Raw genomic sequence first — 23,111 nt, 5'->3', positions numbered from 1 at the left:
TTTAACGGTTCACGGCATACATACATACATACATACATACATATATATATATATATATATATATGTATATATATACACACACACATATATATGTACACACACATATATATATATATATACACACATATATATATGTATATGTATATATATATATATATATGTATATATATCCATCGATCCATTTTCTACCGCTTATTCCCTTTGGGGTCGCGGGGGGCGCTGGAGCCTATCTCAGCTACAATCGGGCGGAAGGCGGGGTACACCCTGGACAAGTCGCCACCTCATCGCAGGGCCAACACAGATAGACAGACAACATTCACACTCACATCCACACACTAGGGCCAATTTAGTGTTGCCAATCAACTTATCCCCAGGTGCATGTCTTTGGAAGTGGGAGGAAGCCGGAGTACCCGGAGGGAACCCACGCAGTCACGGGGAGAACATGCAAACTCCACACAGAAAGATCCCGAGCCCGGGATTGAACCCAAGACTACTCAGGACCTTCGTATTGTGAGGCAGATGCACTAACCCCTCTTCCACCGTGAAGCCCATGTATATATATATATACACACATATATATGTATATATATATATATACACACATTTATATATATGTATATATATATATATATATATGTGTATATATATATACACATATATATATATGTATATATATACACATACATATATATATATATATATATCCATCCATCCATCCATCCATTTTCTACCGCTTATTCCCTTATGTATATGTATATATATACACATATATATGTATAAATACACACACATATATGTATAAATACACACATTATATATATATATATATATATATATATATATATATATATATATACACACATATATGTGTGTGTGTGTATATATATATATATATATATATATATATAGTGTATATACACATACATGTGTATATATACACACACATGTATATGTTTATATACATATATGTATGTATACATATATACATATATAAACACACACACACATATATATATATACACACACGCACACACACGTGTTGACAAATGAAACCACACTGAAGCCAATCAGACACCTGCTTTTTTTTTTTCATCTTTTTTTTAATGAAAACTAGCCACAAAAACTATCATTACAAAAAAGTATAAAAAGTACAAAAAGCATTGTTCAAAAATAACTTGAGATGAGTTGGCACAAATGGTACTGTGGATATACACTTTAAATAGAAAAGATGGCAGCTGTGTAGAACGCAATAAAGACATTGGATTCACATTGATGTGATTGTGTGGTTTACAACAACTTAAGTCAACAAACTTTTTTTTAAACACAAATTAATGTGACACAGATATCCCTTCTTTTTTTTTAACCGAACAACAAAAATACGAACGAGTGTACCGAAATCTTTTAAAAAGGGAATAAGTTGCACTTGCATTCAAATTGTACCATTTTCAAACTGTGCTTGTTCCACAGATTAAAGCAGGCAGTGGGGAACTAAGACAGCAGTGATTTATAAAAATGTAACAAAATGACAATATCAAAAATGAAAAAAAGATAGAAAAACCGTATAAAAACATTTTGAAAACAACAATATTAAAGAGTTACATGTTTTTCAAGCATTACCCAGGTTTGTTCATACCTTTGGACGGACACCTTGACTGTTCAAGTTAGCATACCTGTCGCCACAGGAGCCACCAAGCCAAAAACATTTTTAAAGGTCAAGCACACTTGACGACAAGAATCTGCATGGGCGTCTCCAGTACCTTCTGTAGCAAGCGCTCGCTCGCGTTCCTGAATAACAACGTCGACATGTGGAGTTCCAGTTCTAAAGCTGACGTCAAGATGCATCGACTGAACTTCCAACCATTGCCACTCTTCAATTCTCTAAGTTCTAAGACTCGTAAGAAAGATTTCATACAAATAACCAAAAAAAAAAAAAAGGAAAGATAGAAGTTGCCCTGAGGGGAACCGTTGTGAACCGGTAACGGTCATTTGAAAGCACTTTGGATCTTCATCAAACAGACTGAGGTCTCAAGTAAAGTCAGGCGGAGACCACTTTCTCCTCCTCCCACTCGATGGTAGACCTGAACCGGTCCTAACACTGACAGGCTTGGGCTGACTTCATCCACCTCAAGCTCATTCGTACTTGGTCACACTTCCAGTTTGCTTCCTTTGTGTCCATTCGCTGCGCCTGATGTTCCTTTCAGTGTCCACAGAGCGGATGCAAGCTTAAGCGCGCATACCTGAGAAAGGAAGGAGAGATTGAGGTGTTACTTGTGTATTTAGACACTTACAGTCGTAGTCAAAGGTTTACATACACTTGTAAAGACCATAATGTCATGGCTGTCTTGAGTTTCTAATAATTTCTACAACTCTTATATTTTTGTGAGAGTGATTGGAGCAAATACTTGTTGGTCACAAAAAAACATTCATGAAGTTTGGTTCTTTTATGAATTTATTATGGGTCTACTGAAAATGTGACCAAATCTGCTGGGTCAAAAGTCATACTTGCCAACCCTCCCGGATTTTCCGGGAGACTCCCGAAATTCAGAGCCTCTCCCGAAAACCTCCCGGGACAAATTTTTCTCCCGAAATTCTGGCGGACTCAGGTCCGCATATAAACTGCGTACCTGCCCAATCACGTTATAACAGTAGAATGATGGAGGGCGAGTTCTTGGTTTCTTATGTGGGTTTATTGTTGGGCAGTTTCATTAACGTCCTCCCAGCGCGGCAACAACACACAACAGCAGTCACGTTTTTGTCTACCGTAAAGCAGTTTGTCTGCCGTAAACAGCAATGTTGTGACACTCTTAAACAGGACAATACTGCCATCTAGTGCATTTGATGGCAGCACTTTTGTGCGTGCCACACAGCAATGCATCATCAGAGAGGGTGTTCAGCATGGTTCGAAAAATAGTGACAGAGAATAGAACAAGGATGGACAATTCAACCCTTAACTCAACAATGAGTAGATGAGTGTTATGTGTGTGTGTATATGTGTAAATAAATGAACACTGAAAGTCAAGTATTTCATATATATATATATATATATATATATATATAAGAAATACTTGACTTTCAGTGAATTCTAGCTATAAATATATATATATATATATATATATATATATATATATATATATATATATACATACATATATAGCTAGAATTCACTGAAAGTCAAGTATCACATATATACATATATATATATATATATATATATATATGTATATATATACTGTATATATATATATATATATATACACATATATATATACACACATATATGTATATATATACATATATATATATATATATATACATATATATATATATATATACACATATATATATATATATATACATACACATATATATATACACACACACATGTATATATATATATATACACATATATATATATATATATATATACACATATATATATATATATATATATACATACACATATATATATATATATATATATATACATACACATATATATATACACACATATATGTATATATATATATACATATATATATATATATATATATATACATATATATATATACATACATATATATATATATATATATATATATATATATATATATATATATATATATATATATATATATATATATATGAAATACTTGACTTAGTGAATTCTAGCTGTAAATATACTCCTCCCCTCTTAACCACGCCCCCGCCCCCCCACCTCCCGAAATCGGAGGTCTCAAGGTTGGCAAGTATGTCAAAAGTATACATACAAAGTATACATTTTTGTTTCATCTGACGTCACATGGACAAAGATAAGACCTTCTGGAGGAAAGCTATGTGGTCAGATGAAACAAAAATTTAGCTGTTTGGCCACAATACCCAGCAATATGTTTGGAGGAGAAAAGGTGAGGTCTTTATTCCCAGGAACACCAAACCTAACGTCAAGCATGGTGGTGGTAGTATTATGCTCTGGGCCTGTTTTGCTGCCAATGGAACTGATGCTTTACAAAGAGTAAATGGGGCAATGAAAAAGGAGGATTACCTCCAAATTCTTCAGGACAACTTAAAATCATCAGCCCGGAGGTTGGGTCTTGAGCGCAGTTGGGTGTTCCAACAGGACAATGACCCCAAACACGTCAAAAGTGGTAAAGGAATGGCTAAATCAGGCTAGAATTAAGGTTTTAGAATGGCCTTCCCAAAGTCCTGACTTAAATGTGTGGACAATGCTGAAGAAACAAGTCCATGTCAGAAAACCAACAAATTTAGCTGAACTGCACCAATTTTGTCAAGAGGAGTGGTCAAAAATTCCACCAGAAGCTTGTGTATGGCTACCAAAAGCCCCTTATTGCAGTGAAACTTGCCCAGGGACATGTAACCAAATATTAACATTGCTGTATGTATACTTTTGACCCAGCAGATTTGGTCACATTTTCAGTAGACCCATAATAAATTCATAAAAGAACCAAACTTCATGAATGTTTTTTGTGACCAACAAGTATGTGCTCCAATCATTCTATCACAAAAAAATTAGAGTTGTAGAAATTATTGGAAACTCAAGACAAGTCATGACATTATGTTCTTTACAAGTTCATATAAACTTTTGACCACGACCGTCAGTTTCATGACAAGAATGATACAGCGGAACCCGTTTGTATGGACACCCCCCGCCCAGACTAAAGCCCTAAAAACATACTCAGGAAGAACATAGTCGACAGAGGTACATGCATACAAGAGGTGCACGGAAAGAATCGATTAACATCTGAATCGCAATTCATAATTTCAAAAATTAATTTATGAAAATTGTTGTTGTTTTTTCCAATCAATCATCAAAGTTTCCTTATATAGCCTTTAATCCAGTGGTTCTTAACCTGGGTTCGATCGAACCCTAGGGGTTCGGTGAGTCGGCCTCAGGGGTCCGGTGGAGCCTCCGCCGCGGAGGTCAAGACACACCCGACTCATCGTGTAAATAAAAACTTCTCCCTATCGGCGTATTACGGATACGGCAACAGCAGAAGTCAGACTGCTTTGCAGGTGTGTAATTTGTTGTGAGTTTATGCACTGTGTTGGTTTTGTTCTTTGAACAAGGTGATGTTCATGCACGGTTCATTTTGTGCATCAGTAAAAAAAATAAAAAAATTTAAAAAAAAACTATTCACTGAAGGGTTCGGTGAATGCGCATATGAAACTGGTGGGGTTCGGTACCTCCAACAAGGTTAAGAACCACTGCCTTAATCACAAAAGGCTGCACAAGCCACAACGACATCCTCGGCTCAGATCCCACATCAGGGCAAGACAAAAACTCAACCAATTGGGCGTATTGAGAAACCTTGGAGAGGACCGCAGATGTGCATGAAAGTGCATGAAAAATTAATACATTTCTATAGATTTCCATTTCCATTCTAGAAGTTCCATCCCTCCATCCATTTTTACCGCTTATCCCTTACGGGGTCCCGGAGGGTGGCTGGAGCCTATCTCAGCTGCATTCGGGCGGAAGGCGGGGTACACCCTGGACAAGTCGCCACCTCATCGCAGGGACAACACAGACAGACAGACAACATTCACACTCACATTCACACACTAGGGCCAATTTAGTGTTGCCAATCAACCTATCCCCAGGTGCATGTCTTTGGAGGTGGGAGGAAGCCGAAGTACACGGAGGGAACCCACGCAAAGTTATGTATTCATATTTTGTGCAATATTTCATGCGTAGATACACTAATGTTAGCTTTTTTGGTCCAATTTTACTCACTAGGCCAAGGGAAAGGTGTTTTTTCTTCCTTCAGTACAATTTATATATGCAACAATTTAGCACTTCTCCATCTGCCTTATGCACTCTAACTACTACGGTCGCTTTGTTCCTGATCTGCCCTGATCTTAGGTCATCAACCTGCCGCGGACTGCGGATGGAACCTAGCTTTTGGTTACGATTTGGCACCTTTGCATTTTATATAAGAGATTTCCGATAATGGCTTTTTTGCCGATATCCCGATATTGTCCAACTCTTAATTACCGATTCAGATATCAACCGATACCGATATATGCAGACGTGGAATTAACACATTATTAGGGGTGTAACGGTACGTGTATTTGTATTGAACCGTTTCGGTACGGGGGTTCCGGTTTGGTTTGGAGGTGTACCGAACGAGTTTCCACACGGACATATTAAGAAGCGTAACGCACGTTGTGTAAACAATGCACACCGAGGCACAACACACGGCATGCTAGCAGTCCTCTTTTCACCGGACATGTCCTCTTTTGAAGGAGCTGTCAGGGCGGAGTTTCTTAAATGCCTCAAATGTCCGGCATTTTGAGTTTGGGTTGCATGTATTTTCAATGTACGTTCAAGGTTAAGAAGGTTAAAAACAAAACAAATTGTGCACGCAGAAGCATTCGTGAGGGAGGGGCAGAGACAGAGAGAGCGAGAGAGTTATGATAATTGTGCATGCGTCGCCAGGCTCTGCTTTTTATCCAAAGATTTATCAGATTTAATTTTTTTATTACCGTATTTTCCGCACTATAAGGCGCACCTAAAAACCACAATTTTTCTCAAAAGCTGACAGTGCGCCTAATAACCCGGTGCGCTTTATTACGATTCATTTTCATAAAGTTTCGGTCTCGCAACTTCGGTAAACAGCCGCCATCTTTTTTCCCGGTAGAACAGGAAGCGCTTCTTCTTCTACGCAAGCAACCGCCAAGGAAAGCACCCGCCCCCATAGAACAGGAAGCGCTTCACCCGCCCCCGGAAGAAGAAGAAAAAACGCGCGGATATCACCGTACGTTTCATTTCCTGTTTACATCTGTAAAGACCACAAAATGGCTCCTACTACGCGACAAGGATCCGGATCATAAAAAGACGCAATCTCTCCATCCGCACACGGATTACTACCGTATTTCACAGCAACTGATATTCCTGTGAACTGCACTGTGGAACGGGAGCACGTACGGTGAATATTCGCACCACAGGGAATGAGGAGTCATCCTTCACTGTGGTTCTAGCTTGCCATGCTAACTTCCACCCATCCAAAAGAGACCTTTCCAGCCGGCGTCATCATAAAAGCTAACTCGAAGGGATGGATGGATGAAGAAAAGATGAGCGAGTGGTTAAGGGAAGTTTACGCGAAGAGGCCGGGTGGCTTTTTTCACACAGCTCCGAAGGCGAACACACCTTCACTAAGACGGGCAGATAGCGCCGGTCGACATACGCCAACATCTGCCAGTGGATCGTAAATGCCTGGGCAGATAGTTTCGGTCACAACTGTGGTCCGAGCTTTCCGGAAGGCAGGATTCACAGAACTGCTGCACAACAACAGCGACACTGACTCCCGATGACTTCTACGAGACGGAACCGGCCATTTTTGGATCCCACGCTTGCGCAACTTTTCAATTCGGACACCGAAGACGAAGAATTCGAAGGATTTACGAATGAAGAATAACTTCAGAAGGTGAGCGCTATGTTTATTTTGTGTGTTGTGACATTAACGTTCGAGCAACATTATGTTGCTATTTATTGCTCTACACCATTTTGAATTTTACTATGTTTGTGATTGCACATTTGCGTACATTTTGGGACAGAGTTGTTAGAACGCTGGTTTTCAATATATTATTAAAGTTTGACTGAACTATCTGACTGTTTTTTTGACATTCACTTTAGCGCAGCGTTTTTTTGACATTCACTTTAGCGCAGCGTAGGCGCGGCTTTTAGTCCGGGGCGGCTTATTGGTGGACAAAATTATGAAATATGTAATTCATAGAAGGTGCGGCTAATAATCCGGTGCGCCTTATAGTGCGGAAAATACGGTATCTATAGCAGGGGTGTCAAAACTGTGCCCCGGAGGCCACAGCTAACGTTTTAAAGGCCCTCGACACATTCTAAAAATACTATTAAAATAAACAAAAACATAACAAAAGTGAAATAAAAAAGCTTAAAAAGGTTAAATGTACGGTAATTTAGAAAAAGTTGCAATGTTAACTAATAAAACAAAGCTGTTTTTTTTTTCTTTCAAACTGTCATTGCTCAAAACATAATATTGAATCAAAATCAATGTTATTATGAATTATTGACCTATCCAAGGTTCCGATTACTTCACATCAAATATTCCACCAAGAAAAATATTTTTGGTGGAAGATTTTGCTAATTTGGTAAATAAATAACCCAAAAATGTATACTTTGTTAATTTCTTATTGTACCGAAAATGAACCGAACCGACCGTGACCTCTAAACCGAGGTACGTACCAAACCAACATTTTTGTGTAGCGTTACACCCCTGCACATTATTATGCCTAATTTTGTTGTGATGCCTCGCTGGATGCATTAAACAATGGAACAAGGTTTTCCAAAATAAATCAACTCAAGTTATGGAAAAAAAATGCCAACATGGCACTGCCATATTTATTATTGAAGTCACAAAGTGCATTATTTTTTTTAACATGCCTCAAAACAGCAGCTTGGAATTTGGGACAGGAGGTTGAGGTGGGCAGGGGGGGGGTGTATTGTAGCATCCCGGAAGAGTTAGTGTTGCAAGGGATTCTGGGTATTTGTTCTGTTGTGTTTATGTTGTGTTACCGTGCGGATGTTCTCCCGAAATGTGTTTGTCATTCTTGTTTGGTGTGGGTTCACAGTGCGGCGCATATTTGTAACAGTGTTAAAGTTGTTTATACGACCACCCTCAGTGTGACCTGTATGGCTGTTGACCAAGTATGCTTTGCATTCACTTGTGTGTGTGAAAAGCCGTAGGTATTATGTGATTGGGCCGGCACGCAAAGGTAGTGCCTTTAAGGTTTATTGGCGTTCTGTACTTCTCCCTACGTCCGTGTACCACTCCGCACATCGGCGTTTTAAAAAGTCATACATTTTACTTTTTGAAACAGATACCGATTATTTCCGATATTACATTTTAAAGCATTTATCGGCCGATATCGACAGCCCGATATTATCGGACATCTCTATTTTATATGTTTATTAATGTGCTTTGTCCCATGTAACAAATATAGCAAATGGCGACTTCCTATCAGGAGTTTAATAATACATCTATGAACAACCGTATTGGTGTGTCTGTTAAGTAGGAGAAAATGGTTAAATTGGTCGGTCTCTGTGTGGCCCAGTAGCAAATGCTTAACGTAAGCTGGTCCCTCTGTAGTTACCTTTGTCACATGTGCTGCTCTGCTTCTCCTGGGCGAAGTTGAGTCTGTTCTGCTCGGCTGCGGTGCCGTTGGATTCTGGGCTGCTGCTGCGAGACGGGCTGTGCTCCTCGGTCTGGTAAGCCAGGTCCAGGTGTTGCTGGGCCAGCTTTAGGTGTCTGCGCAGCCGCTCCAGCTCTCGCGAGGACGCCTCGTCGCCGAAGGACTCGCGGCCGGAGTCGGCCAGGTTGTCCCTGAAGCCGAGCTTCCCCGAGGGGTCCTTCTTCAGGGCCGTGTGGTAGCCCGGCGGCGCGGAGGGCTGGCGGCTGATGGAGGACCGCTGGCTGGCCAGCGCGGAGTGCCGAGGGGTGGGAGGTCGGGAGCGGGGGGCACAGAAGCAGTCCCGGATGCCGCTGAAGCCCAGGTGAAGGATCTCCAGCAGGGTGAAGAGCAGACACAAGGCACTAACTGCATACATGATGAGCAGGAATATGGTTTTCTCCGTGGGCCGCGAGACGAAGCAATCCACCGTGTGCGGGCAGGGAGACCGCGTGCACACGTATGACGGCGACACCTCCAGCCCGTAAAGGACGTACTGCCCGAACAGGAAGGACGCCTCAAAAATGGCACGAGACAGAAGCTGAAACACGTAGACTTTCATCAGGCCGTCTCGTTTGATGCGGCGGCGTCCGTCGTGCTTATTGCTGGGCTTCTCCTCCACCTCCTTGTCCTTCTCTGGCTCAATCTCTTCATGGATCATCGGGTCCTCCTCGCCGTTGTCCTCCGCTTCCTCGTAGTCGCGGTTGGCGCCGCGGCTCACGATCGGCATGCGCTTCCTGCCGCGCGGCCGGTAATCCACGTCCTCCATGCGGGCGATCTTGTGCATGGCGAAGCCCAGGTACATGATGGTGGGCGTGGTGATCATGATCACCTGGAACACCCAGAAGCGGATGTGGGAGAGCGGCGCGAAGGCGTCGTAGCACACGTTCTCGCACCCGGGCTGCTGCGTGTTGCACACAAATTTACTCTGCTCATCGTAGTAGATGGACTCGCCCCCCACGGCGGTCAGCACGATGCGGAACACGATCAGGAGGGTGAGCCAGATTTTGCCCACGAACGTTGAGTGATTGGAAATCTCGTCCAAGAGACGCGTGAGGAAACTCCAGCTCATTTTGTCTGTCGATCAGCAGCGATTTCCTCTGATCTGAAAAGAAGAGATGGAGACAAATGAATGTGGATGTCTCCTTTTTTGCGGAGTTTGCAGAATGCAGTGGAGTCAGCAATATAGTGAAGGTGATTCATAAAACTGATACTACAGACATGACTGCTGAAAATTAGAGGATATTTTCCCCTACGCTTTGAACCCCGCGGCTTATAAAACAGTGGCTAATTTATGGATTATTCTTCGCTAACAGGTCGTGATGTTTGAGTTCAACAAATAGTTTTCAACAGACACTGAAAAAGGTGTTACGGTTTCTGCTATGACGCCATCATTTGGACAAGTTCGCTCACTGCATGTACTTTGTCACCAGGATTTCAACCGCAAGTACACGTGCTGTTCTGTCCTCCAGCCGTCCATAGCGTTTCTACTCGTATGGATTCTTCATTCAACATTCCAAGCACGGTTTGTAAGTTTTACAATATAACTAAAACTATTCATACTTAATACACCGTCCCAGGTGTGATGTCTGAAATGTTTTCATGCATAATTATATGTGCCATCGTGATGTAATGAAGCTGGCTTCGTTTGCCTTAGTTAATATGCTAACATGTTTCCGAGGGTCTGTGTTAGTATTATTAACTTGCAATGGCATCATTTTTGTATTGTTCCAGTTTCACAAATTTCCCAGTTTGTTTGTGCTATGGCGCCATCATTTGGACGAGTTCGCTTACTGCATGTGCTTCGTCGACTCGATTTCCTTCATTTTATTGCTTTCAACCGAAAGTACAAGTGCCGTTCCTTCTTCTAGCCATCCATAGCATTTCTACTCGTATGGATTCTTCATTCATCACTCCAAGCAACGTTTGTAAGTTTTACAATATAACTAAAACTATTCATACTTTGTACACCGTCCCAGGTGTGATGTCTGAAATAATGTTTTCATGCATATTTGTACGTGCTATCGTGATGTAATGAAGCTAACATTGCTAATTAGCATTAGCTAATATGCTAACATGGTTTTATGAGAGTCTGTGTTAAAGTCCCACTGATAGTCACAAACTATTACCCTCTGCATTTTGACCCATCCCCTTGTTACACGCCCCTGGGAGTTGAGGGGAGCGGTGAGCAGCAGCGGTGGCCACGCTCGGGAATCATTTTGGTGATTTAACCCCCAATTCCAACCCTTGATGCTGAGTGCCAAGCAGGGAGGTGGTGGGTCCCATTCTGATAGTCTTTGGTATGACTCGGCCGGGGTTTGAACTAGTATTAACTTGCAATGGCATTCTTTTTGTATTGTTCCAGTTTCACAAATGTCTCAGTAAATTCACCATCAACAATGGAGGACGGAGGTTTGCCGACATTGTTCAGCAGCGGTAAGGCATGCTTCTGCCAACACGTCAAACATGCTAACCCATTTGAAGCGGCACCACCCCCAAGTGAACATCGCTTCAACAAAGATAAAAACGAGCAAACAGCTCCCACCTCTTACTGCCAAGTTAGCGAGGCTGGGGGGTGAATAAAAGTTAATCTGAGGCTGAGTTGACTTGAAACTGTTTAATGTTGCACTTTTTAGATGAAGAAAAGCTTTGTAATTTTATTTATTCTGAGCAACAACTTGAAGCAGTTTAATGTTGATTAACGTGGACCCAGACTTAAACAAGTTGAAAAACTTATTGGGGTGTTACCATTTAGTGGTCAATTGTACGGAATATGTACTGAACTGTGCAATCTACTAATAAAAGTCTCAATCAATCAAAAAAAGCACTTTATATGTAGAAAAGTTTTGTTAAGAAACCATTCTGAGCCTTATTTTATTTAGTTTTTATTTTATATATGTTGACCACATTAACCCTTGCAATGGACCCTGTATGTATGGATGTTAGTAAATAAATAACCGAAAAATGTATATTTTGTTGTTTTCTTACTGTACCGAAAATTAACCAAACCGTGACCTCTAAACCGAGGTGCGTACCGAACCGAAATTTTTGTGTACCGTTACACCCCTACTATTCGGGAATACGAAAACAGTTAGGAAGTGAGAGTGCAGGAATGTATAAATAAAACAAACTACAAATCATAACAAATGTTCTACTTTAAAATAATCCTGCATTGGTCCAATAATATTTAAATAATAATTACTGCAAAACAAATTATTGAATGCTTAAATAGGAATACTGCGATGAGGTGGCGACTTGTCCAGGGTGTACCCCGCCTTCCGCCCGATTGTAGCTGAGATAGGCTCCAGCGCCCCCCGCGACCCCAAAAGGGAATAAGCGGTAGAAAATGGATGGATGGATAAATAGGAATAATAGACCAAATTAAATGTTAAACAGCCGTAAACCTGCAAAAATTGTTCTTCTCAGGCTTCTCTGTTTACATTTTCACTCTTTGCAATACACAAAATAAACATTTATTACATATTCCTGAGGTTTGTACCTTAGTTGAAGAGGTTATTGTTAAGAGTCTAATGTGATTTTAGAATTTTGAGTGTTTTCCATGGTTGTGTTGACATTTTCCTTTCTGTCTTGATAGCTGAGGGCATTATAAGCAGAGGAAAGTTACATTTGAACTTGTTTTCTTCTTCTACTTTTTAACAATTTTATTCTGGTCTTTTTCTATATGCAAAAACAACAATAATTATCTGAGACTACATTGACAGCAACCCCAACCACTTATCTTCGTGGTGTTGTGCTTTCAGTCATAGCCACAAGGGGTCGCCATTGTTTGAAAAATAAAGTTGATTCCCCCACTGCCTGCTGTAGGATCTTTAAAATATTTCTGCCTAGCTTGTTCTGTCAAATTCCCCCCCCCCCCACACACACAGTTATATGGCTTAAACTTGTGGTAGGAAATTATATGTATGTTTGTATAATTATAATGATTATTATATGAGTTGCGTGCCACATTGAGCGAAAATGTTTTGCCTCGGGCCTGTCTTTAAAGATACTGTATGTAAGTAGTCTACCTGGATGGAGTTCTTCGTTCTTTAACCGTTGTGCAAGCTGCTATATGCACTCGGGTCCCTTTTTTTCCCATCAGCATTTTAAATATCTGGAGGTTGCTTTGCATTAGTGAAAAGAACAGAAGGAGGCGTTTGTCATTGTAACAGGCACGCGAAAAATTTAAGCTGCAAATTCCTGAAATGCTGTGAGAAAAAGTATGAAAGCATATCATAGGCTGATACAAAACTCATCCAGTAATGAATGACAAAATGCTTAAAATGTTATGACACCACCTCTTTTTTAACCAAATGGAGGATTCTGTATTTACAATAAAATGTCTATATACAGTTGAACCTCGATTTACGAACCCCTATTTGTATGAACTTTGGAACCATTGACTGAACAAATAGGTTTTCTTGTAGAAGCGTTTCATCCACCCATTGTATGCTTTTTGTGCCAGGCAGCACACGCATTGTGGGCAGGCTTATCGATCTCCGGTGCTCAGTCAGCAGAGTGCTGTCGTTATCTACCATGCTACTTTGTGCACCTTTTGAAACATTCACAAAACATCCACAGCGTTGTCGACGCTACCTAATGACCTGCTTACCGACAATCAACCAATCAAAGTTTACTTAAATAGCCCTAAATCACGAGTGTCTCAAAGGGCTGCACAAGCCACAACGACATTCTCGACTCAGATCCCACATCACGGCAAGAAAAAACAATGACAATGAGAAACCTTGGACGGGACCGCAGATGTGGGGACATGGTAAAGTGTTTTTGATTAGTTATGGATTACTTTATTTCAAACATACATACAGAATATTATATATATATATACATATATAATACATCATATAATCTACATATCCTCATTTCTCTTTACAACATGTTTGAAAAGGAGTAAAAAGAAGCAAAGATTATGTAATATTTTCCAATTCATTGCAATTACTGACACATCTGTTCACTTCCTTCTCCGATCCTGTAATTGTAACACATCAATGTAATACAACAGTTCTCTAAATAGTTAAGCCAGGCTGTTAAAGTTAAGAAGTTTGGTTATTTTAAACTTTGGTCACTAGCCCTGTCGTGCACTGTGTGTGTGCGTGTCGGCAAGGTGGCAGCAAATAAGGACATTTCCAGTGTTGTGTGTTGCGGAGATGCCATGGATCTATACATACTGCTCGATTGCTGCCAAGAAAACAAAAAGTTACCTCAATCTTTTGACTTACACTCTTCAAAAAACTGCGGACTTTAAATTTTGACGCGGAAATTAATGTGTAAAAACGCGGATTTCCGCGTTGCCGCGGACATTTCACATGTCTGATTTTGATCAGTCGAGACTTTTGGTATTACAAAGCATATTCACGGCAACAGCTTTGAAGTACTAAAAAGTATAAAAATAAAGAGGACAAGTTTTGCACAGATCTGGCTAAAACAATCCGCTGTTGAATTTGTATCTAATAATACCCTCACTTACAGTAGGTAAGGTTGTATTTTTGCTTCGTCCTTCCTATTAAGCGTGGGTGAAAAGTGCACTACTGACCTGATAAGTCTAAAACAGAAAGAGATGACAGTATTTGCTCACAGATGCTACTTGGTGGTTGTTTAAGCACACTGCAACTAGTCCCCCACTATTTAATCACACGCTGGATTCTCACAAGAAAGAGGCAAAAATACAACTTTACCTACTGTACAGTGCATTTAAGTCAAACCCGCCATTGTTTTTCCATCTTTAAATTGGAATCCAAACACTTGTACATAGTAACAGCCACCAAATGTCACCATCACTCTAGTTCGGTACTCTTGAACACACACTTACTGGAATTAATTGTTTGTCCGACTAAGGCTGCCAACTCAGTAAAGAGCAGATCGTTAAAACACCAAAGAGGCGACAAAGATCTTGTGGTTTCACACCATCTGTGACCAACTACATATCTTGTGGTGAGTAATAAGCTCCTACTAAAAAAGCATGTTATGGACGTGACAAGATAGGGAATACAAACGTTGTGTGAATTTTATGTAAAGGATATACTGTGCAAAAAATATTAGAACGAAGTTGCACACACACACACACACACACACACACACTGCAAAAACTGAAATCTACCGTATTTTTCGGAGTATAAGTCGCTCCGGAGTATAAGTCGCACCAGCCGAAAATGCATAATAAAGAAGGAAAAAAACATACCGTATTTTTCGGACTATAAGTCACAGTTTTTTTCATAGTTTGGCCAGGCTCCAGTGCGATTTATATATGTTTTTTTCCTTCTTTATTATGCATTTTCGGCAGGTGCGACTTATACTCCGGTGCGACTTATACTGAGGAAAAATACGGTAAGTCGCACTCGAGTATAAGTCACATTTTTTGGGGAAATTTATTTGATAAAACCCAATACCAAGAATAGACATTTGAAATGCAATTTAAAATAAATAAAGAATAGTGAACAACAGGCTGAATAAGAGTACGTTATATGACGCATAAATAACCAACTGAGAACGTGCCTGGTATGTTAACGTAACATATTATGGTAAGAGTCATTCAAATAACTATAACATATAGAACATGCTATACATTTACCAAACAATCTGCCACTCCTAATCGCTAAATCCCATGAAATCTTATACGTCTAGTCTCTTACGTGAATGAGCTAAATAACATTTGATATTTTACGATAATGTGTAAATAATTTCACACATAAGTCGCTCCTGAGTATAAGTCGCACCCCCGGCCAAACTATGAAAAAAACTGCGACTTATAGTCCGAAAAATACGGTAAGTAAGATTAAATATCTCAAATAAGGGTGATATTTGCTTATTTTCTGTCTGATAAGATAATTTTTCTCACTAAGCAGATTTTATGTTAGAGTGTTTTACTTGTTTTAAGGGTTTTGGTCCTAAATGATCTCAGTAAGATATTACAGCTTGTTGCTGAGATTGTATGACCTATATTGAGTAAAACATGCTTTAAACTAGAATATCAACTGATGCAAAGCTGTGTCATCAACACTCACAAGTTTAAAACTACTTTTTTAAAGTAATAATTTCTTACACTTCAAGCATGAAAAAAAATAATTATGTCATATTATGTCAAGATAATGACACTGGCATTTACTTAATTTAAGAATATTTTTCAACATATTGAGCAAAGAAGGTCTTGTTTTTTTTCTACCAAGAATAGTGCACTTGTTATTAGTGAGAATATACTTATTTTAAGGTATTTTTGGGTTCATTGAGGTTAGCTAATTTTACTTGTTTTGTACAGTCTTGACAAGCCGAATTTTCTTGTTCTCTTGGCAGATAATTTTGCTTAGTTCAAATAAAATACCCCTAATTTTTTTCTTGTTTTTGAACACTGACTTTTTGCAGTGCATACTGGTTATCATTTGGAATGGGGAACAACTTGTGGGGACCACCCTTTCTACAGGTTGTGGCGGCATAAAAAAATAGGTAAAATGGCCACTGCCCAGTTAGCTCATACACGTCTTTAAATCTCTGGATTGATTAAGTAATGTGCTGATCATTCTTACTGGGGACCCTGGGGGAAAAAGAGTTAATATGGATCATGGGGACCAAATTTAAATAATTTTGCATAATTCACACAAATTTGTACGTGACTACCGAGGACCATTTAAAAGAGCGAGTGCAGTACCAGCTTCAGCCCGATGAGGGGGCTGCTGTGCAAATGTCTCACACTCCAACTAACCAGTAAACATGTTTTATGGGCCAAAGCTTAAAAATCACTTAGGCATCTTCGGAATGGATCTGACTATCATTTAAAAAGGTTTCCCTTTAGGGAACCTGTTTTTTTGTCCCCATACCGTCAGAGGTCCCCTAAAGGTGACTGTGTAAACAGAGCGATGTCCCCATTAAGTAAGCATTGCCAGAACACACACACACACACCTTTATTAAATTCTGGGAAACATTGGAAATGCTGAACAACAAGTAAAATCTACATTATATTCATTACAACTACCTTCTGAGAGTGTGGAATGACATCGAGGTTACAAACTCTCAGAAAATACATTGAAGAGGCCATACTAAATATTACAGTAAAATGTTAAAAAAAAAAGAAAAAAGGAATGGATTGATAAATTTGCCCTTAACTTTCAAAAAGGGCAAACGAGTGCAATCCTGGCTCGGGGAACAAGTAAAACACCAGGTTCTTCAGATTTGACAAGTGTTCAAGTATTTTTGCACACCACTGTGTACTGTAACACAAACACCATACTACAAGTGATGAATTTGCATTACCGTATTTTTCCGACTATAAGTCGCAGTTTTTTTTCATAGTTTGGCCGGGGGTGCGACTTGTACTCAGGAGCGACTTATGTGTGAAATTATCAACACATTACCGTAAAATATCAAATAATATTATTTAGCTCATTCACGTAAGAGACTAGACGTATAAGATTTCATCGGATTTAGCGATTAGGTGTTACTGTTGATTGTTTGGTAAACGTATAGCATGTTCTATATGTTATAGTTATTTGAATGACTCTTACCATAATATGTTACGTTAACATACCAGGCACGTTCTCAGTTGGATATTTATGCGTCATATAACGTACACTTATTCAGCCTGTTGTTCACTATTCTTTATTTATTTTAAATTGCCTTTCAAATGTCTATTCTTGGTGTTGTTTTATCAAATAAATGTCCACAAAAAATGCGACTTATACTCCAGTGCGACGTATGTTTTTTCCTTCTTTATTGTGCATTTTCGGCCGGTGCGACTTATACTCCGGAGCGACTTATACTCCGAAAAATACGGTACTTTCAAGACGAGTTACATTAAAGACAAACATACCATTTGGAGAGCACCTTCAATACAGCCATCCCTCCATACAAATAAATCTAATTCCAACAAGTCATTCTTTCCATAGGAATAAAGTAGTCCCTAGGAACTGTTTGTATTGGCCAACTCCCCAGATACAAACGAAAACAGTTATGAAGTGATATTTGACATTAGTCATGGAGGAAAGTGTCCCTCAATAAATAAAGGCTTGGAAGAAACTACACAAGATTATATTGTGCTACAAGGAGCACAGGCCCAGAGAAATGTTGGTCAATGATTCGCCTTCTGAGAGGTGCCTTTCAATGGGCAAGACTGACGAGTACAGTCACTTTATTCTGTGAAAGCCTTTAAGATGTAAAGTCAACACACAGAATGAAGGACATTGTGCAAGTGTAACAGAGGCCATGTGTACGTCGATAAACCGCGCTCCCTGACAACCTCAAGAGCAATGCTGGCTCTCGGGTTGATAGCCTGGGCTTTTAGTTTGGTAGCTAACATGCGGTTGACCCAAGTTTCAGTCTCGGCAGAACAGAAAAGGCACGGCCTGAAGAAGGCGTGTTACATAAGGTCTTTGAAGAAATGCTGACCTACATTGAAGTAAAAATCTGTATTTTTTTTTTTTAAATCACCAAACTATATAGACCAGATCTGGGCAAATTATGGCCCGGGGGCCACATGCGGCCCGCTAAACTTGTCAATCTGGCCCGCCGGACATTCCCCCCAAAAATTGTTATATCTTTAAGATGTTTTCAAATGACTGTAAGTCTTGAACTATACAAAGTATTTCAATGGTTGGAATCTGCAATTTTGCATGATATACTTATTACTATGGTAATCTAATGAGTTACCATGGTAATCCAAGTCACAGCAGCTCAGACGAGGCACCAAGCAGTGTTGATGGGGAGCGTTTCCACAGCGGCTAGCCTGAAATGTGGGTGTCAGGGACAGACGCGGAAGGAGATTTTTACAACAAAGTTCTAAAGCTTAGTGAGATAGATAGATAGATAGATAGATAGATAGATAGATAGATAGATAGATAGATAGATAGATAGATAGATAGATAGATAGATAGATAGATAGATAGATAGATAGATAGATAGATAGATGGATAGATTATGTAACGAAATTTCGTTCTTATCTGTGCTGTAAAGTTCAAATTTGAATGACAATAAAAAGGAAGTCTAAGTCTAATATATCAGATTGTATGTGGGGTTTTTTATTACACTTCGCATTCATATTTCGCTGTGTTTGTTGCATTTTTGTTGTGTTTCGCCTGATTGTAAAATATGTCGATCGAGAGGCGGTGTGACGTTCATATGTTGTCAATATTCAGTGTTTTATCGTTCATAGTTAATATTGCAAATCCCACATTCTTTATTTTCATGTACATTCTGGGTGTCTCATTCAGTAAAAATTTGTTTAATTCCATTCTGTTTTTTAAAGGGGAACATTATCACAATTTCAGAAGGGTTAAAACCATTAAAAATCAGTTCCCAGTGGCTTATTTTATTTTTCGAAGTTTTTTTCAAAATTTTACCAATCACGCAATATCCCTAAAAAAAGCTTCAAAGTGCCTGATTTTAACCATCGTTATATACACCCGTCCATTTTCCTGTGACGTCACATAGTGATGCCGATACAAACAAACATGGCGGATAGAACAGCAAGTTTATAGCGACATTAGCTCGGATTCAGACTCGGATTTCAGCGACTTAAGCGATTCAACAGATTACGCATGTATTGAAACGGATGGTTGTAGTGTGGAGGCAGGTAGCGAAAACGAAATTGAAGAAGAAACTGAAGCTATTGAGCCATATCGGTTTGAACCGTATGCAAGCGAAAACGACGAAAACGACACGACAGCCAGCGACACGGGAGAAAGCGAGGACGAATTCGGCGATCGCCTTCTAACCAACGATTGGTATGTGTTTGTTTGGCATTAAAGGAAACTAACAACTATGAACTAGGTTTAAAGCATATGAAAAACATTTGGCAACAACATGCACTTTGAGAGTGCAGACAGCCCAGTTTTCATCAATTAATATATTCTGTAGCCATACCCTCATCCGCTCTCTTTTCCTGGGGGTCTGGCGGCAGATTTCTTTGACTATCGTTGGAAATGCATCTGCTTTGAGTGTCGCAGGATATCCACACATTCTTGCCATCTCTGTCGTACCATAGCTTTCGTCAGTAAAGTGTGCGGAACAAACGTCCAATTTCTTGCCACTTTTGCATCTTTGGGCCACTGGTGCAACTTGAATCCGTCCCTGTTCGTGTTGTCACACCCTCCGACAACACACCGACGAGGCATGATGTCTCCAAGGTACGGAAAACAGTCGAACAAACGGAAAATAACAGAGCTGATTTGACTCTGTGTTTGAGAAAATGGCGGATTGCTTACCGATGTGACGTCACACCGAGAGCGAATAATAGAAAGGCGTTTAATTCACCAAAATTCACCCATTTAGAGTTCGGAAATCGGTTAAAAAAATATATGGTCATCAAGGTATATATTGACGCTTACATAGGTCTGGTGATAATGGTCCCCTTTAAGGTGGTCTGTTATAACGTTTTTAGCATTCAATCAGACATTATTGTGGGGTTTTGTATTAGTGTTCCTAAAAATAGATATACAGGCCCCCAGACACCTTTTTTTCCTCTAAATTTGGCCCCCCGAGTCAAAATAATTGCCCAGGCCTGATATAAACAATGTTTAAACTAATATTTTTTATGATTTGTGTTTCCTATGCTTCACTGATAATAGTTGACGTCTTATTATTTGTCTCTTTTAATGGATCAGCTTTTATTGTGTTGATCAGGATCAGAATCAGAATAGTTTATTGCCATTGTTTGAGAACGGGTTCACAAACTAGGAATTTTACTTGGCGCAATCGTGCAACATAAAACACATATAACACAGAATAGAATAACGAGCTGTAACTGAGCTTAATTATTGCTTTGTACTGTAGCACCTTAAAAGGGGAATTGCCCTTTTTTGGGAATGTTGCCTATTGTTCACAATCACTATGAGAGACAAGAACACACGTGTGTTTTGGGGGGTGATTTTAAAGATAATAAACGCTTGGAGGATGCAGCTTTGATCGATTGATTTAAACTTTTATTAGCAGATTGCACAGTACAGTACATATTCCGTACAATTGACCACTAAATGGTAACACCTGAATAAATGTTTCAACTTGTTCAAGTTAATCAATTCATGGTAAAATAGAAGTCATCTTTGTAGTCTTCAAAGCCCTTTAAAACAACTTCAAAATCCTCCATCAACGTTTTATATACACACTGCAAGTCTATATACAACGTAGCAACAACACGTTCATAACAATATGTAATTTGTACAATATTTACCGTATTTTGATCATTGCCGGGGACTGATTTTTTCAGTGCATTGATTTCCGTTTCCCTGCAGTGCACATCTGACTTCTGGCAACAAATGTGTGTCCTGCTTCCGGAAACAAAGGCGTGTGTGTCTTCTAATCGTGGCAGATTCGGTAACAAACCACAAAGAAGACTATTTTTGGACAAATGAGGATTCACAAGCTTATCTTTGTGAATCTGAATATATGGAGGATGAACTACTTCTTTCTAGAAGAAAGCAAGAAGGAAGAGTGATACGTTGGAGCAGACGGAAGCCGAGAAAGTGAGGTGAAAGTGACTCCATCCATCTATTTTCTACCGCTTATTCCCTTCGGGGTCGCTGGAGCCTATCTCAGCTGCATTCGGGCGGAAGGCGGGGAACACCCTGGACAAGTCGCCACCTCATTACAAGGCCAACACAGATAGACAGACAACATTCACACTCACATCCACACACTAGGGCCAATTTAGTGTTGCCAATCAACCTATCCCCAGGTGTATGTCTTTGGAAGTGGGAGGAAGCCGGAGTACCCGGAGGGAACCCACGCAGTCACGGGGAAGACATGCAACCTCCACACAGAAAGATCCCGAGCCCGGGATTGAACCCAGGACGACTCAGGAACTTCATATTGTGAGGCAGACGCACTAACCATTCTTCCACCGTGCTGCCCTGAAAATGTGAAACTTGAAGCCATGCTATTTCGACATAAATGGAGCGCTTAGTCAAATAAACTGGAAAAATTTCCCCGGCCAGCTGGACTAAACGCACAACTGTCCATCAAGTGAGTTACACTTTATTTTTAACATAATACCCGTCACGCGTGTATCAGGACAGACCGCATTAGCTGTCTGGCTAGCTGTGTTAAAGTTAAAGTACCAATGATTGGTGTGGTGAAATTATTCTCTGCATTTGATCATCTCCCGGGAGGTGAGGGGAGCAGTGAGCAGCAGTGGTGGCCACGCCCGGGAATCATATTTTGGTGATTTAACCCCCCAATTCCAACCCTTGATGCTGAGTGCCAAGCATGGAGGTAATACAAACAAAACATGAAATATGGGCTAATACTTAAGCCAATACTAATATTCCGTCATACATATTAGCCAGCCGGACCTTCGTATATTAGGTACGATGTAGTAGCTTGCATTGTGTATAGTGAAATTACACTTCTGACTAGAGATGTCCGATATCGGGCTGCCGATATTATCGGCCGATAAATGCTTTGAAATGTAATATCGGAAATTATCGGTATCGGTTTCAAAAGGTAAAATGTATTACTTTTTAAAACGCCGCTGTACGGAGTGGTACATGGACGTAGGGAGACGTACAGAGCGCCAATAAACCTTAAAAGGCACTGCCCTTGCGTGCCGGCCCGATTCCATAATACATACGGTTTGTCACACACACGAGTGAATGCAAGTCATACTTGGTCAACAGCCACACAGGTCACACCGAGGGTGGCCGTATAAACAACTTTAACACTGTCACAAATATGCGCCGCACTGTGAACCCACACCAAACAAGAATGACAAACACATTTCGGGAGAACATCCGCACGGTAACACAACATAAACACAACAGAACAAATACCCAGAACCCCTTGTAGCACTAACTCTTCCGGGACGCTACAATATACCCCCCCTTCCCCAACCCCGCTCACCTCAACCTCCTCATGATCTCTCAGGGAGAGCATGTCCCAAATTCCAAGCTGCTGTTTTGAG

At 40.0% G+C, this 23,111-nt stretch overlaps 1 protein-coding gene across 1 annotated transcript in view; it reads right to left on the bottom strand.

Annotated features, from left to right (window-relative positions):
• Window positions 1-1,085: 1,085 nt before the first annotated feature.
• The window catches only part of gjc4b (gap junction protein gamma 4b), a 31,697-nt gene continuing 9,671 nt past the window's right edge, over window positions 1,086-23,111 (bottom strand). Inside the window, exons 2-3 of the mRNA XM_061926533.2 lie at window positions 9,139-10,318; window positions 1,086-2,237 (exon numbers count right to left, since the gene is read on the bottom strand). Of these exons, the coding sequence (XP_061782517.1) occupies window positions 2,224-2,237; window positions 9,139-10,285 (1,161 nt within the window). The 5' untranslated portion in view covers window positions 10,286-10,318 and the 3' untranslated portion in view covers window positions 1,086-2,223. The remainder of the gene's footprint in view (window positions 2,238-9,138; window positions 10,319-23,111) is intronic.

The sequence above is a fragment of the Nerophis lumbriciformis genome, linkage group LG31 (genome assembly GCF_033978685.3).
Source record: "Nerophis lumbriciformis linkage group LG31, RoL_Nlum_v2.1, whole genome shotgun sequence".
NCBI classification, from domain to species: Eukaryota; Metazoa; Chordata; class Actinopteri; order Syngnathiformes; family Syngnathidae; genus Nerophis; species Nerophis lumbriciformis.
Note: the sequence above shows the minus strand (reverse complement) of the source record. Positions and strands in the feature narration are given on the sequence as shown.